Source organism: Notechis scutatus, chromosome 6 (genome assembly GCF_049901735.1).
Source record: "Notechis scutatus isolate UNSWTSFEM ecotype Mainland chromosome 6, rNotScu1.2, whole genome shotgun sequence".
Lineage (NCBI taxonomy): Eukaryota > Metazoa > Chordata > Lepidosauria > Squamata > Elapidae > Notechis > Notechis scutatus.
This window is the reverse complement of record NC_142014.1, coordinates 20,976,472-20,993,692: the sequence shown is the minus strand read 5'-3', so window position 1 is coordinate 20,993,692 and position 17,221 is coordinate 20,976,472. Positions and strand designations below refer to the sequence as shown.

Genomic DNA, 17,221 nt, shown 5'->3' with positions numbered 1-17,221 from the left:
AGATAAAGGGAGTCGTGATAACAGTGTTCCACCACATAAAGGGATGTCACATGAGAGTTTATTTTCCAGAGCACTTGAGAGTAAGAGGAAAAACAGTGGGTCACAGCTTTTCAGAGGGAGATTCAAATTCAAAATTAGGAGAAATTTCCTGACTCTGAAAGCCATGGACCAGCCTGCAGCTTAGAGCTGGGTGGCTTTCAAGCAAAAATTAGGATATCTGAGGAAGACCTAGACAAGGAAGGTGGTCTAGTTGACTTCCAAACTCCCTTCCAGCCCTATGATTCCATAATCCTATGTTTCACATCTTATATGATAGCAGATTCAGATGTGTCAAGAGTATAAACAGAATGCAGGCCGTTACAGGGGAAGATGCCTTGAATATATCAGTGGGATGTTTCACTCACCTGAGCTCATTCCCAATTCCTGGGCAGCATCCCTTGAGGTTTGGTTGCTGCTAGTGAATGCAAAGTCAGTCAATAATAAGGCTTCTCTTATTCAAGACCTTATTGAGGGGGAGGGTACACCTGGCATGCGTCACCAAGACCTCCATGACTCCAGAAGTGGAGGTTTCCCTCTTGGAGACGTTCCCAACCAGGTTTAGGGTTTGGCAACAGCCAAGACCCTGGGGTAGGAGAGTTGGGGTGGCAATAGTAATCCAAGAATCTCTTGTAGCACTCAGGGGCCTTGCTCCCCAAGTTTCTGGTTGTGAGTTACTGAAGCTGAGCTAATGGGATCAGTTGGGAATGTTACTACTGAACCAGCCTCCCTATCTGAGCTGTTGGAGGTTATCTTGGGGCTGGTGGTAATGTTCCCCAGACTCATGGTTCTGGGCAACACTAACCTGCCATCTTTGAGTGTGCCTCGGAAGCAGCCCAGGAGTTCATGTCCACCACGGTGGCCATGGGCTTATCCTAGATCATATTGGACCCAACTCAGGACGGTGGTTACATGCCAGCTATGATTTTCTTGTTGGAGCAATGGCAATGTGTTCTGGTGAGGGAATCTAACATTATCCCCTTTGCCATGGTCAGATCATGCCCTGGTGTCCATGAAATTATTTTATGCAACCCCCCCCCTCCCCCAATAGGGTGGCCCATGCTACATGACTGCTGGTTTGCTACCAGGTGCAATTCAAGGTGTTGGTCATTTCCTTCAAAGCCCTGCATGGCATGGGTCTAGTTTACACAAGGAACCGTCTTATCCCACTGGGAGTGGCCCACCCCACCTGCGCTGGCAGTGGAGGCATACTATCAGGCTTAGAAAACCTGGCTTTACTAAAAGAGATTGGAATATGGAGATCTGCTTTTGTCTTTCATTAAGCTTCATATTGATTTTGACAGATATTGTAAATTGTAGCACATTGTGTGGTAGATGAGGGGGGGGGGAGAGAATGAGACATTAAAAAGTCCTTACGCAATCTCCATCTGCTGATCACTCTTTGTATACAAGCATTTTGCACCAAAGCTTTGCACTGTGTGATTGTAGATTTTACATACAAGATAGCATTGCAGTGCTGGGGTTGACCTGCAAAATCAGTCCTTTTTCTCTTCCCAATCCCTCCTTCCTTCCTTCCTTCCTTCCTTCCTTCCTTCCTTCCTTCCTTCCTTCCTTCCTTCCTTCCTTCCTTCCTGTTGGATTTCATTCTATAGCGCTTACATCAGTTGGGTCTTGGGCGCTAAGTTTCGAGCACTGCAGAAAACAAGTCTACCTCTTCTTCTCTATAAGAACACTTCAAAAATGGAAAGACTGCTAACATGTCTCCCCTCAGCCTTCTCTTCTTTAAGTTAAACATACTAAGTTCCTTTTTATAAGATTAAGCCCCCACAAGCCCTTCACCATCTTGGTTTCTCTTCTCTGCATTCTTTCTAATTCCACACCGTCTTCTTGAGATATAGTACAGTGACCAGAACAGGACATAGTATTCCAGGTGTGATTTGATCCATGCAACAGAGAATGGAACGTCCCAGGATCTCAACATTATACCTCTCTTGACCCAGCCTAACTTTTTTTTGGCAGCTACAGCAAACTTATGGACTTCTGCTTATGACTGCAGCTTTTTATTTCTTTTGGACCCAAAGAGGGGGTTCACTTCACTAGTTATTTCCTTAAAACAACCTTCTGAATGCACAACATATGTAATGAACTGTTATCCAGATTCCCAGGAGGGAGGGAGTACATTCCAGAGTAGCGGTTGCTAACTGGTGGGCTGTGGCCCACTGGTGGGCTGTGAGAAAATTTTGGTGGGCCACAGAGAAATCTCACCCCCCCCCCAGAGCACCCCCACAAAGCAATTCATCCAGGCTGTGCAGAAACACAAGGCTGCGCCGCCCACATGGCCCGCAGGAACCCTCCTCGCCCACTCACTCCTTACCCGGTAAACTTGCCTGCTAAATTGCTATTTTTCCTTTTTCCAACCATCATCTGTTCTGCTGTGCCGGGAGATTTAGATTAGCTAGGAAGCAGGAAATGGTTGGATTTCTTGCTTCCTAGCTAATCTTTAGATCTTTGGCTCAGCACAGCCGAACCTCCCTTAGGACTGAAGGTATGCTTGCAAGCAAATTCAGTGCAGACTCACGGCAAGCAAATTTGAGAGACTGAGCTAGCCGATGGCAGATAGATAGATCACTGAATGATTCTGTGAGCAACTCAATCTGCCTGCTTTGCCTGATTTTGAGTAAAAGTTGCTCTCTTTTTAAAATAAAAAATTCAATATTTATATGCATGGTGTGTTGTGAGTTAATTTCGTGAGTTTGCTTGCAAACAAATTTTATGTGGCTGACTAAGCTAGCCAATGGCAGATAGATAGATCTCTGAATGAATCTGTGATTCTGTGAGCAACTCAATCTGCCTGCCTGCTTTGCCTGATTTTGAGTAAAAGTTGCTCTTTTTAAAAAAAATCAATATTTATATAAATATTTATAATATTTACATACAAGCCATGCTCAGCCAGTCACATGACCACCAAGCCACACCCACAAATTAGGCCACGCCCACAGAACCGGTTAGTGGTCCCTGGGATCTAAAATTATGAGTTTGGTGGTCCCTGAGGTCCAAAAGGTTGGCGACCCCGTTCCAGAGGAACAAGAGAGAACTCAGTTTTGATAGTTTGTGTGACAGGAAGAAGATGAAGAGGCTGACTCTTCGCTAAGAGTTCCCAGAGTACATGTTTTGTGGTGCACCTACCCTGCTTTAAATGGGCAAGATTTCTATCTGTATTTGAGCAACAATAAAGAAAACTGCTTAGAAAGTGGGTCTTTCTTAGTTTTGGAAGCCTGACACATGAATGCATTCCTGGTGATATTAACCCAGGATTAAAGTTTTCTCAGTCTTGAGATGTGCAGTCACATCACGTAGTAGAATTCAAGTAATATTTTCCTTACAGAAGCAGAAAATTGGATGAAGCCTTGTCAAGTGATCGGATTCTCTTAAAGCTGCATGGACATATTCAAGATGCTTATTCTTCTCTGAAGAAGGCTTTTTTGATGCTTGACAGAGTATGAGTATTGATAAGATACCCCTCCTCTCTCCCCTTTCCTGCACAATTATTCTGTTTGGGATCTTTCAGACATTTTTAGTTTTGCATTGATCTTAAATTATTCCTGTTGACTCAAAAAGCAGGAGGTCATTAGCAAAAAATATTAAACTTTCCTCATAAATGAAGGCAAATATAAGTTTCAGTATAATGTTGCAAGATCCAATCTGGGTCAGTCATCAGGACTAGAGGCTTAGTCTTCCAAGCTTTTAGCTCAAGGAACTTCTCTTTCACAGAATGTGCTATTGAGTGTGTAGCATTCTGTGTGTAGCATTTAAGTGGTGCCTGGTTGTGTGCAGCTTTTTAGTTGTTGATTGGGGTGAGTTATGGGCTTTATGCTATCTTTTAATATTGTTAAATGCTCTGCTTATGTTTTTAGAATCAAGATGGGAAAATTACAAGAAATGAGCTTCGACGCATTTTAGATTGCATCATGTTTCGAATAAGTGATGATGATTTCCAAGAACTAATCAAGATAATTGATCCAGAGCATACTGGACATCTAAGCTACAATGAATTTTTAAACCTCTTTGAAAAAGATTCCGTAGTAAGTTCCATCACCGATCACTTATCTTTATTTCTTTCTGGTATAAATGATTAAAACAAAGAGCAAAGGTTCAAAAACAGCTCTTCCTAAGCTTTGGGGGACAGATTGACAAGAGAAAGCACTATATATAAATACCCCTCATTCATCTCACATTCCTTGGGATTCTCTTGAAAGCTGAGTTTTGCTATGAGTGGGGAAAACTTAGATCTATGAAGTTACAGAAGAGCTCAACTTGTGAGAGTCAATCTGCTGACAGCAGCAAGTCCAATGGTGGAATTCAAATTTTTTTGAATACTGTAAAATCTCCAGTCAGAGGTGGCATTTGCTGGTTCTCTGAACTACTAAAAATTTCCACTACCGGTTCTCCAGAACTGGTCAGCGCCTGCTGAATACCACCTCTGAGCAAGTCATACTATCAATCTTGAAAAATGTAAGAAGGATTGGGGCTGAGTCTCCTAAAAACAGTAGTGCAGGAGTGTCTGCAGGGTGTGGTAAATCCTGTATAAGAAACAGGTGAAGTTTTGATCACATAGTCATGGCTGCCATCTTGATATTTTTTTAACTATATCCTGTGGACCATTTTGATGATGATAAACAACTTCTGTGCTTTATGCTCAGAAAAGCCACATGGACAAATTTGTGAGGTCTCCAGGAATCAAGCCTAACTTGGAGGAGGCTTTACAGATAGTCCTTGACTTACAACTGGTCACTTAAGAGACTGTTCAAAATTATGATAGACCCCCAAAATGTACTTAGGATCCAGATTCAGAGTTCTAACAGCTGGGCCCCTCCTGTGGTCATGTGATCTCATTTTGGGCACTTGCATTTATGGCTGTTTGCAGGGTTCTGCATTCATGTTGCAATTTACAATGGTTTTTTTTTGCTGGAGATCAGAATTTACTTCTAGAAGAAAAAAAACGCCTGTTGCAGACAATGGATATGCTTAACAACCATGTTGTTCACTTAATGACTACTACATTTACTTAATGACTGCCACCCAAAAGTCATAAAAATCAGACATGGTCATGCAATGACCCACTTAACAACTGGCATCATTTATGACCATAATTCTGGGCTCAGTTATGGTTGTATAGTAAATCGAAAACTATATTTCTTATGATAGTTTTGATTTACTATTGGTTTACTACTGAATGCCTCACCATATTGCCTTACCCAATAGACATATCCCCATGGTCACGTGATCATCATTCAGGTACTTGACAACTAGTATACATTTATGACAGTTGCACAGTCCCAGGATGATGGGATCACCATTTGTAACCTTCCCAGCTGGCTTCCAACAAGCAAAGTTAATGGGATCAGCCAGATTCGCCTCATAACTGCATGATTCACTTAACAACTGTGGCAAAAAAGCTCATAAAATGGACAAAACTCAGATAACAACTTCCTTGCTTAGCATGGAAATTTTGGTTCAATTGTGGTCGTAAGTCGAGAATTACCCGTATCAGTAAATTTCAGGCTTCCCAGGTAAGGGAGATACATCACACTGTACTGGTAGTGCAGTGGTTAGAATGCAGTACTGCAGGCTACTTCTGCTGCCTGCTGGCTGCCTGCAATTTGGCAGTTCGAATCTCACCAGATTCAAGGGTGACTGAACCATGCATCCTTCCGAGGTGGTAAAATGAGGACCCAGATTGTTAGCGGCAATAGGCTAACTCTGTAAACTGCTTAGAGAGGGCTGTAAAGCAATGTGAAGTAGTATATAAGTCTAAGTGCTCTTGCTGAGTGCTATACTGAGCATGCCCTTGTGCCATCTTTTGTGCCAGTTTTAATCTCCAAACTTCTGCCTAATCATCAGTATTCCCTCTAAGTTGGTTTTTTTTTAAAGTTTTTTTTTATTTTTTAAGACAAACATATACAAACAAAACATAAAAACATAAAACCATCTTCCATTTTATATACATACAGTGTGCCAGTTGGTTACAAATCTTTTGTGCTATCCTTTTGTAGTCATTACAGTTTATATCAATTTTCACATTGTCAAACTAACATATGCTTATATACCCTCTGAGTTGTAATGAATCAACCATATAGATGCTCAAAAGTCCATTGGTGAGTTTCCACTTATTTAAGGAAACAGAAACTCAAATCAAATCCAGTTGGCTAAGCTTTCATTTTTCATTTTATGCCACTGAATTGCCAGCTTTGTTGCCCTCTGAAACCTGCGTTCTTGTCCTTTGCTCTTAATAAAGGCAGGCTTTTAATAAATCATCTGGCTATCACATCAGCCACAGATTTTCCCACATAGTGGTGTAGTGCAGATTTTTAAAACCTTTATGTATTCTTTCTGACCTTGATTTTTAGAAACAAATATGAGAGAATTTTAATTTAACTTTTTTTTTTAATCCCATTAGACAGATTCAAAGTGGGCTAATACTTCAAAAAAGGCTAAAAAGCCAACTTCTGTCCTTGAAGCATGGAATATTGTAAGTAACAAAATGCTTTCTTTTGAAAAGTCACTCAAGAATTTTGATGTATTGGACTTTATAATTTCGCAAGATTCCAACTCTCCATAATTTGAACTTCCTTGCTTAAATGGTTTTATGCTAGGCAGAAGATGTTCTAACGGAGCAAGTGAAAGGATATTGGAATGAATTTAACAAAGCTCTGCAAGCATGTGATCCTCGAAGTGAGGGTATTATTAGCAGAAATAACTTCAGAAAGATCCTCCAGCTCTATTGCCCCTCATTAACAGATGACCATTTTATTGCGTAAGTAAATATTTTAACAAATATTCATTTCAAATGCGTGTTTTTTTCCTCCCCAACATTTTATTCTCGTCTCCCTCTGGACACCATCATTATTTGGCTATTTATTGTCATCCATATTTGTAAATGAGGGCCTTTTTAAAGTCCAAGATGAACATTGGTTCCTAGAAAATTTCCACCATACATTATGGGTTTCTCAATACATGATAGCTTTCTAATTAATTTTTGTTTCCCCATCTCACTCTTCCCACCAAGTTACAACATGTCAAACCTTGTTGTGGAATTGTACAAAATATGTTGCCATTATTCAGTCCATTTGGAAACTGGATCACTTCTAGGAAGTTGAGAACCAATTGCCAGAATATTTCTGTTGAGGTTAAGAAAGAAAATCCAAAATTGGGGGGTAGTTTTGCACACCCAGGTAGTATACAGAGAAAAAACTGACTGGAATTTGGGCAGAATAAATAGGTTTGGCCCTACCTAACATGCCTCTGTGCTATCAAAACCCAGAGCTGGGGATTTAGTAGAGGGGAAGAGGCATATTTACTTCACTCATTTGGGACCCCTGTGCATCTTAACCACTGTTGTAATTCTTCCTAAAGATATAGAAATGCAGAGATGAAAGAAACCATTGAAGTCATCTCACTCAAAACCATGTTCGGTGCAAGAATTGGGAAACTGAGTCATGAATTGTACCTTCCACTATTAAACAACCAAAGAGGGGAAAAAAACCCCCTTTCGCTTTCCGAATTAACCCCCCAACCCAAACCTACCGGAGCAGCACAGGGATTCAAAAATTTAGAAAGGAAAAACCCAAAAAAAAAAAAAAGGCCAACCCCCCCCCCCCGAAACCATGCTTGTTCTGATGGATAAAATTAGAGGACCCTTCTGGCGGCAAGGATCTCATTTTTGTTTTAATGTTATACTGTGCAAACCCTTGCCCTCCAGTGTCAGCTACAAACCTCCATTTTCAGCTGGATGGAAGAGAAACGCAAAAATGATATGACTAATGATCGTGGATACTTAGCTGCAAAATATTTCAGTTCTGAACAACTTTGAATTAGTAGTAGTACCCCATTTCAAGCGTATATTGATGATTTTGAGTGTAAAGCAAAATACAATGGACATTTGTAAGTTCATCATTCCTGAGTAGAGCTGTTTAAGGTCAGAATACCCATTAAGTCAGGGGTCTCCAACCTTGCTTTGCTGGCTGGGGCATTCTGGGAGTTGAAGTCCTCCAGGCTTAAAGTTGCCACGGTTGGAGACCCCTGCATTAAGTGATTCAAACAGCCTGTTTCAAATTCAGCCAGCTCTTTCACACTCAGAATTATTGAGCCATGGTGGCGCAGTGGTTAGAATGCAGTATTACAGGCTGTCTCTGCTGATTGCCAGGAGTTCGATTCTGACTGCCTCAAGGTTGACTCAGACTTCCGAGGTCGGTAAAATGACGACCCAGATTGTTGGGGGCAATATGCTGATTCTGTAAAGCACTATGCAATATTATAAAAGTCTAAGTGCTATTGCTAATTAGAAACAGAATTGTTTTTGGGACCTTAGAGGTCAGCTAGTATAACCCCAGAGCAGAAATATTCAGACCATCAACCCAGACCAATAGTTGTTCAATCTTTCTTTAATAATTTCCAGTGATGGAACTCCCACAATTCTAGGAAGGAAGCTTTTTCTGTACTTCATAGCTCTCATGATGAGGAAATTCTTTAATTTGAGTTTCCATGTCCCTCTATAAAGCTTCCACTCATTTAATCATCTTCTACTATGGAGGCACTATTAGATATAAATTCATACCTCTTCCCTGGGCCATCCAATCAAGGACTGGAGCTGGATTGCTATCATATTTGCCATTGGCCATCTCTTCTTTAGGCTAAACATATCCATTTCTGTTGGAAAAAACTACTATTACTCCCATGCACTTGGGGACGAGTGGAACTTCTAAAGGGAAGTTGGTTGTAGAAAGATGATTTTGGAGAAACTATACAGAGATTGTTTCAGCAACACCATATGCTTAAACCCAGGAAACAAAGAAAATGGCAGAAACTCAGACTAGCTGTGGCCTAACTCCCCAGGTAAAAGAGGGAGGAAAGGGAAAATACAAGAGCTGATTATTTGAGCCAATTTCAATAAAGGAGAGTACCCATCAAACTTTTGCAGAAGATTTTCTGACCTGGTCCACCTCAAAGTGTTCAGAAACCTCTGTCGCATTTAGGGACATTTTTAAGATGAAATGTCTAAAAAGCTTAGGTGACTAAACATGGCTTTCCCTCAATCCCCTGGCTTCTCTCTCTGTGCTATGGCTCTCATTCCATTAGGGACTGTTGGTCCAAGTAAGCCCTGGGCTAATGAAAGGTAGTGTTAGCTAGGGAAGATTTTTGTGGCAATACTGGCACAAAGTAACAAACTCCCTTGGTTTGGTAATTATTGTTCCATTTTAAGTGTTTATTTTTCAATTATTAATTAATTATACATATATCAGTCATTCTTTACATCTCATTCTCACAGGGTTAGGGTTGAAATATGTGGCTAAGTGGTAATTATATTTGCAAACTCAAGGTATGAAAAAGATACTAAGATGGGTTTTATAAGGAACTGACTGAATTAGACAAAATCCTAACAGGCACCAAAGAGAAGATGATCAAAAAACTATATGGTTATTTATTAGGAGTGAAATTAGAGGACGAGCACGTTAAAGAAACAATGATTGCATGGGGAAAATTTTTGGATATGGGATAGACTTGGATAAATGGCAGACACTATGGACTAGAAACTACAAGTTAACTATGTCAACAGCCTACAAAGAGAACTTGTATAAGATGGCACTTACCCCCAGCGAGAATAGCTAACAGGTTCAAAGATAAATCGGCAAAATGTTGGAAATGTCATCAAATACCTGGATCATACTACCATATATAGTAGACATTGACACTAAAAAATATTAGACATGTGGTTGGAAAAAATGGTAGAATAACATATAGATTTAAAACCAGAGATGTTTTTATTGGGAATTTTGCCTGAAAGTTATAGTATATTTATAATATATAGTATAATATAACATATTTGATTATTAATGTATTAACAGCAGCTAGAATTGTATTTGCACAAAATTGGAAAACGAGAACATTCTGACAGAGGAGGAAACAATTAAGAAAATAATGGAATGTGCAGAAATGAGTAGATTGACAATGGCAATTAGAGAACAGGAAGAAAAAGCTTATTATAAAATTTGGAATTTATTTTATGAATGGTTAGACAGAAGAGCAAGAAACGGAAACATGTGATAATAGTAATAATATATTACAATTAATTGACTTAGATTGAGCAAGAGAATGAATATAATTTAGGTGATGAACCTAAATTATATTTTTGAAAGATAATAATTACAATATTAATGATAATATAATAATTAACCAATGTGAGATAAAATATTGATTAGAATGGTTTTATATATATAAACATGTAAGAAATATATGATAATATGATTATGTGGACAGGTTGTATATGCCCAATCGATACACTGTTGAACTGAAATATGGTTTTATTTGTTTGTTTTTGTTGTTAAAAAAAAAATTGTGGCTGAATGCTGTGAGACGTTGGCCACACCGACCCAATCACACGGCCAACAAGCCACGCTCACAGAGGCACATGACCAACGAGCCACACCCACCAAGCCACGCCCACCAAGCCATCCCACAGAACCTGTAGCGAAACTTTTTGAATCCCATCACTGGACTAGATGGGAAGTCATTTGTATAGCTCAGACAAAGAAAACTGAGTATCTCAGAGTCTGAAGCCAAGGTCAAGAATGGAATGGCTGCTAAAAGCATAGAACTAAGCAGACCTGGGTTTTTTTTTTTGGGGGGGGGGTGTCTTCTTCATCCATGTAATGGAGTAGCTTCCTGACTGAAAGTGACAATGACCAGTGTGTCACAGACCTTCTGGAAACTGTTCAAGACTGAATTGCCCCAGAGAGCGTCTAGTAAATAAGATGATGCAGACATATGGTAGATGGTTCTATATTTGATTTGTATATTTTTAAGGATTGATTTTATGTTTACACCATGGATGTTTTATTGCATTATTGTATGTTGTTGTGAATACTGAAACTCCTTTTGATTGCAGCAGGCACAAATGGATTGATTAAATAAATAAATCTTGTCAGTTTGGCAACTTTCAACAATATGAATTACAGTAAGAACAAAAATAAACCTAGCCCTAACCCTAAATCTTTACACCTTTCACTTTCCATTTACTATGCCCTCTGTAAAGTGTCCTGGTAGCCAGTAGCTTGCAGGTTAAGTCACTAAATTTCCCATAAATCCAGTTCTTTAAACAGCAGAAAGTCAGATATATTGTTTTATTTCTGCAAACTGCCTGGGTTTAAGATGGTAGCAGACTAAAAATCTAATAAATCAGCAATTTTGACATTGGAGGTTGTACAAATATCTACCTTCCAAGATGGATAATTTCAGGCCCCTTTTGCAGCCAATTATCATTAGGATGACAAGATTCATACAGAGTTTTATTAACCAGGTTTATTGAGAAGAAGGAGGTTAAATTACAGAATCTTGGAAACTGGATTTATGTATTTTAGTGCCCCATCAGTCAATAATGTGTTACAATGAGAATCTTCTTGCTGACTGCCTCTTGGAGTCGTGGGAAGTTGCAGCTAACTTTTCTGAAATGGGAGGATGTGCAAATGTTTTGGTTGTGTATTGTTTTGCAAACTCCCACACTCTTCCCCAGGCTCTGAGAAATCCATTACAGACAGTTATGTGTAATGTAATCCTGATAGTCCTCGACTTAGTGAGTTAACAACTGTGTCAAGAAAGGTCATAAAATGGGTCAAATGGGACTTAACAAACATCTCACTTACCAACATAAATTTTGGGCTCAGTTGTGGTTATAAGTCAAGGACTAGCTATAGTAGGGAAGTTGCTTGACTAGAACTAGGGTATTTGTGGCCCGTCGGCAGCTAGTGGAGCTGGCAGAAGAGTCGTACAGTGAGGAGGTTGAGGAGGAACATGGGCCAGTCCTGGAGGCTGAGGAAGGCTTGGACGAGGGCTCCACGTCAAAGGCAGAGATGGGGCCAGGGCAGCTGGCAGTTATCAGTGGCCTTCAGAGTTGGACAGCAGTGAGGTGGGGAAACAGCTGGAGCCAGTTCCCAGCCTGCACATGCACAGAGCTGCCAAAAGAAAACAACAATTACAAACTAAGGGTCAATGTGGGAGTAAGGCCACAGGTGAACAGTGAATAGCCCCTCCCATAGGGATTAAAAGAGGAGCAAAAGGGGAGGGGGCTTTTGCAGGAAACCATTCGTTCATTCGCTGCAGCAGTGTGAAGATCTGTGCATCTCAGAGACTCTCTGCTGAGTCCTTCCTTGTCAGCACTGCGTCTGAAAATCTTTACTTGGCAGCTTTCCAGGCTGGATAAAGTCTGTGCTCCTAATTAGATCCTTGAAAGACTGTTTGCCAGGCCTTTGGCTGAATGTAAATGCAAGATTAATGTTTAATGCTTTTTTGGGAAGCCTAGGTGGGAACATAGGGAGATCCTCAGGTCTGTCCTCCTTCAGCCATGAAAAGGCAATGGCTGACTTTGATTGCAGGCCAACCTATTACAGGTAGTCCTCTTTCAATGGGTGTCCTGTTTAGCATCTGTTCAAAATTACAGTGCTTCATTACTAAATTAAAATTAAAGTAGCTTCATTACTGGTCTTCATACCTGAAATTGTGGCAGTGTTCCTACTGTTCGGTGATTGAGAATCAGCTGCTTTGCAATCAGCATGCATTTAGAATAGAATTAGAACAGAATTCTTTATTGGCCAAGTGTGATTGGGCACTCAAAGAATTTGTTTTTGATGCATATGCTCTCAAGAAAAAATAAAATACATTCATCAAGAATCATAAGTACAACACTTAGTGATAGTCCTAGGTTACTAATAAACAATCAAATCATACTAGGAAACAAATAAAACAATATAAATTGTGAAGATACAAGCAACACAGTTATAGTCATAAGTGAGAAGAGACAGGTAGTAGGAAGGATGAGAAGAAGAATAGTAATACAGTCTTAGTAAATAGTTTGTCAGTGTTGAGAGAATTAAATGTTTAGCAGAGTGATGGCATTCGGGCAAAAACTGTCCTTGTGTCTAGTTGTTCTGGTGTGCAGTGCCCTATAGCGTCGTTTTGAGGGTAGAAGATGAAACAATTTATGTCCAGGATGTGAGGGGTCTATAGATATTTACAACAGTCATTATCCCGCAGTCATGTGATCACTATTGGTGACCCTCACAGCTAGTTTCTGACCACTAACTCAATGAGAAAGCCCACAGTAAAATTGCAAATTGCAGTCACAAGATGTATCACTTAATGACTGTGGACGATTTGCTTAACAACCACAACAGAAGTGGCATCCTTAAGTCTGTTGCAGGCACATATCGAGTAGTTTGGGGATTGTTAAGCAACAGCTACCTTACTGTGTGGATAAAATGAAGAGAAATTGTCACATAAACTATCCTGAATCTCTAAAGCAGAGGAGTTTTTTTTTTTTTTTTACACATCTTAAAGTTGCAAAAGTTGAGAAATACGGCTCCAAAAATCTGGAGAGAATTCTAAATGCCCATATTCAAGTGCTATTTTGCTTCATCCGATTCATTTGTTAATAAAAAAAAGACAAGTGAATTGATAGGGCTATAAAGATACACTGAATGGGGGAGAATAGATCGCTCTGGAACACCCATTTTTGATAGCTCAATGCTGTTTGGCCTCAGTCTTTCTAAGAACTACTTCTTGCTGTTTGGTCCTCTCATCTACCGGGATTGAATTATTCCTCTGGGCTTTCCTTCACTTGCCCCTCCTTGTGGCACCCGTTTCCTTGTCAAAGTGTCTTTTCTGCTGCGTTCCCATACCATTGCTTTCTTCTCCTCCCCAGCCCAGAAGTGGGTGCCTTTAAACTGTCCTCATTTCCTGGACATTCCCTCTTATTCTGACCATCCATAGCAGCCTCAAGGAAGGTACTGTAGAGACATTTAAACTCTGTTGGGCTTTGTCTCATGATATGTTCCCATATCTCCCCCAAAGAAGAGACAGTCGAGCTATTCTCCAAAGCACCAGAAGGGCAGGACAAGAAGCAATGGATGGAAACCAATCAAGGAGAGAAGCAAGAGGATAAATTTTCTGACAGTTAGAACAATTAATCTTGCCCCCAGAAGTTCTGGATGCTCCAACACTGGAAGTTTTTAAGAAAAGATTAGACAACCATTTGTTTATTTATTTTATTTTTATTTATTTATTTGATTTGCCAATTGTTTACAAGATAATAAGTATAAATGTATACATAGTTGTGAATACATGAAATGGGTACATATAAGAAAAATAAAAGAATAAGAGAAACAATAGGACAGGGACGGTAGGCACGTTGGTGCGCTTTATGCACGCCCCTACAGGCCTCTTAGGAAAGGGGTGAGGTCAATAGTAGACAGTCTAAGGTTAAAGTTTTTGGGGTTTGGGGAAGAAACTACAGAGTCGGGTAGAGTATTCCAGACATTGACCACTCTATTGCTGAAGTCGTATTTCCTGCAATCAAGTTTGGTGCGGTTTACTTTGAGTTTGTATCTATTGTGTGCTCTTGTGTTGTTATGGTTGAAGCTGAAGTATTCATTGACAGGTAGGACATTGCAATGTATGATTTTGTATACCATGCTTAAGTCAGACCCAAGACGCGTAATTCAAGGTTTTCAAGTTCTAGAATTTCAAGTCTGGTGGCATAAGGTATTCTACAACGCAGTAGAGGAGTGGAGAACTCTTCTTGTGAAATATTTCTGGACTTTCTCAATTGTGCTAATATCAGATACGTAGTGTGGGTTCCAGACTGATGAACTGTATTCGAGTATTGGTCTAGCAAATGTTTTGTATGCTCTGGTTAGTAGTGTGATATTACCAGAGAAAAGCTACGTAGGATTAGGTTAACAACTCTTAATGCCTTTTTGGCTATGTAGTTGCAGTGGGCTCTAGCACTTAGATCATTAGAGGTGAGTATTCCAAGGTCCTTTACAGAGCTTGAGTCATCAACAAGATCTTGACTATTCAGCTTGTATTTTATTTTCTGATTTTTTTTGTCAATATGTAAGACAGAGCATTTATTTGTTGAGATTTGAAGTTGCCATTTGTTTGACCACTCTGATACATAGTCAAGATCTTTTTGTAGGGTAGCAGTATTGTCTGTGGTATTGAACAGCTTTACATCATCAGCGAAGAGAACGCAATGCTCTTAATATGATCACAGAGGTCGTTTATGTAGAGTATGAAGAGAGTTGGTCCTAGAACACTGCCTTGGGGAACACCACTATTGACAGGTACTGGATTTGATAGTACGCTCCCGATTTTGACCATTTGTTGTCTGTTTGACAGGAATGCTTCTATCCAGTTATTCAGTTGTCCAGAGATACCATAGGATTTTATTTTTAGGAGTAGTTTGTCGTGTACCACTGAATCAAAGGCTTTACAGAAGTCTATGTAGATTGCGTCTATTGCTTTGCCCTGGTCGAGTTGTGTCGTCCATATGTTTTTGCAGTGTAAGAGTTGCAGATTACAGGATAGTTTTTTCTGAAACCAAATTGTTTATTGGAGAGTAGGTTATTTGTCTCTAAGTGAAGGATGATGGATTGGTTAATAATTGATTCCATGACTTTACAGGTGACGAGCATAAGGAGATTGGCCTGTAATTTTCAACTAGGCTTGGTCTCCCTTTTTGAAGATGGGGATGACTGTGGCTTGTGACCATAGGTTAGGCAAGGAGCTGGTTCTGAAAGATTTTTCAAAGATTATGCTTAGAGGTTTGGCTATGGCAGTGGATAGCTTTCTTAAGAAGTAGGCACATATTCCATCCGGTCCAATAGATAGAGATGGTTTTAGGTTGCGTAGTGCTTTTTCAACATTGTCTTCTGTGAAATCGATATGTATTAGATCATTGTTGTTATCTGTGGTACGGCTAGGAAATACTGGGCATGATCCATTGCTGTTTACAAATACTGAGCCGAAGAATGTGTTAAAGATGTTGGCTTTAATGGTGTCGTCGTTGCAGTCTTTACCATCAGGTCCTATCAAGGGAGGGATGGACCTTGAGTCTTTTAGTTTGTTGTTTACAAAATTGTAAAAAGCACGGTGGAATTGGTGCTTAGAAGGTTTTCCTCTTGTTTAATGTGATAATTGGTGCATTCGGTCTTTATCTGGTGGCATAAATTTTTGTATCGGTTTTTGAAATTGGCAACGTGACCAGATTTGTTTTTCCGCCAGAGTGATCTCTTTTTGGATTGAAGTTTCCTTATTGATATGGGTAATCTGCTTTTTGTTTTGTTTTGGGAGTTGTTGTTGGTACATATAGTTTGATGACTCTTTTGACTTCAAGTAAAATATGTTGTAATGGTCTTCAACAGTATTGCATCCAGTGAATAGAGATTGCCAATCAAGGGATGAGAGATCGTTGTGTATAAGATCATAGTTGCCTTTTTGAAGTTACAATTGGGGATTACATCATTGTGGTGATTTTTGTGTGGACGTATGTTGAGACAAAAGTCAATCATATTGTGGTCACTACTGGAAAAGGGTTCTTTAGTTTGTATTCCGTAAATTAAATTCAAACTATTGCAGAAGATGAGATCGAGGCAGTTGTTTAGTCTAGTGTTGTTGGTTACTAGTTGTTCCAGTCCCAGATTTGTAATAGCATTGTAGAAGGTTGTGTGTATGATTTCAGTTGTACAATCATTTAGGGTCCAGTCAATATGAGGTAGATTGAAATCACCAAGAAAGATAAAAGGGTATGGGCAGGATGCAGCCCATGTTAGTAATGTATTTAGCTTGTTTACATGTTCGATGTCATAATCAGGTGCTCTGTAACATAGTAAGAATCGAATTGTGATATTTAAGGATAGTTCACAGATGATGGTCTCAGGAAGAGCAAGCTCCTGGGTAACTTGGATATTTTTTAGATGTAAGGTTTTTTTATAGAAGATAGCAACACCACCTCCTCGACGATTTTCACGATCTGATCGGTAAACATGATAGTCTCTTACTGTGGTAATGGAGTCGGGGAGAGATGCATTGAGCCATGTTTCACAGACAAATATAATGTCAAAGTTAGCCATATTTAGGAGGATGAGAAATTCAGGTATTTTATTCACGAGGCTTCTTGCATTGAGTAGTTTGCATTTAAGGCCGGCAGTAGTTGGAATTGAGGTAGTTGGGGCGTGCGTGCCTAGTCTTGGGTGATGGTGGATCGGTTGAGGTAGGGTTGTGGTTGAGGGTAAAAGCTGAGTATTGGGTTGCGTGGCTTACTTTTGATACAGTCAGCATGGTAGTCAATGTACAGGTCCTTCTCTCCATTGTCTAGACGGTTTTTGAGTTCAAT

The 17,221-nt window shown here is 39.8% G+C and overlaps 1 protein-coding gene across 2 annotated transcripts in view; it reads left to right on the top strand.

The window, feature by feature from the left end:
* The window catches only part of EFCAB6 (EF-hand calcium binding domain 6), a 124,711-nt gene that overhangs the window by 27,244 nt on the left and 80,246 nt on the right, over positions 1-17,221 (top strand). For both annotated transcript variants that reach the window (XM_087969473.1, XM_087969472.1), the window contains exons 11-14: positions 3,383-3,494; positions 3,912-4,079; positions 6,455-6,526; positions 6,651-6,811. In XM_087969473.1, coding sequence (XP_087825599.1) covers positions 3,383-3,494; positions 3,912-4,079; positions 6,455-6,526; positions 6,651-6,811 — 513 coding nt within the window. The remainder of the gene's footprint in view (positions 1-3,382; positions 3,495-3,911; positions 4,080-6,454; positions 6,527-6,650; positions 6,812-17,221) is intronic.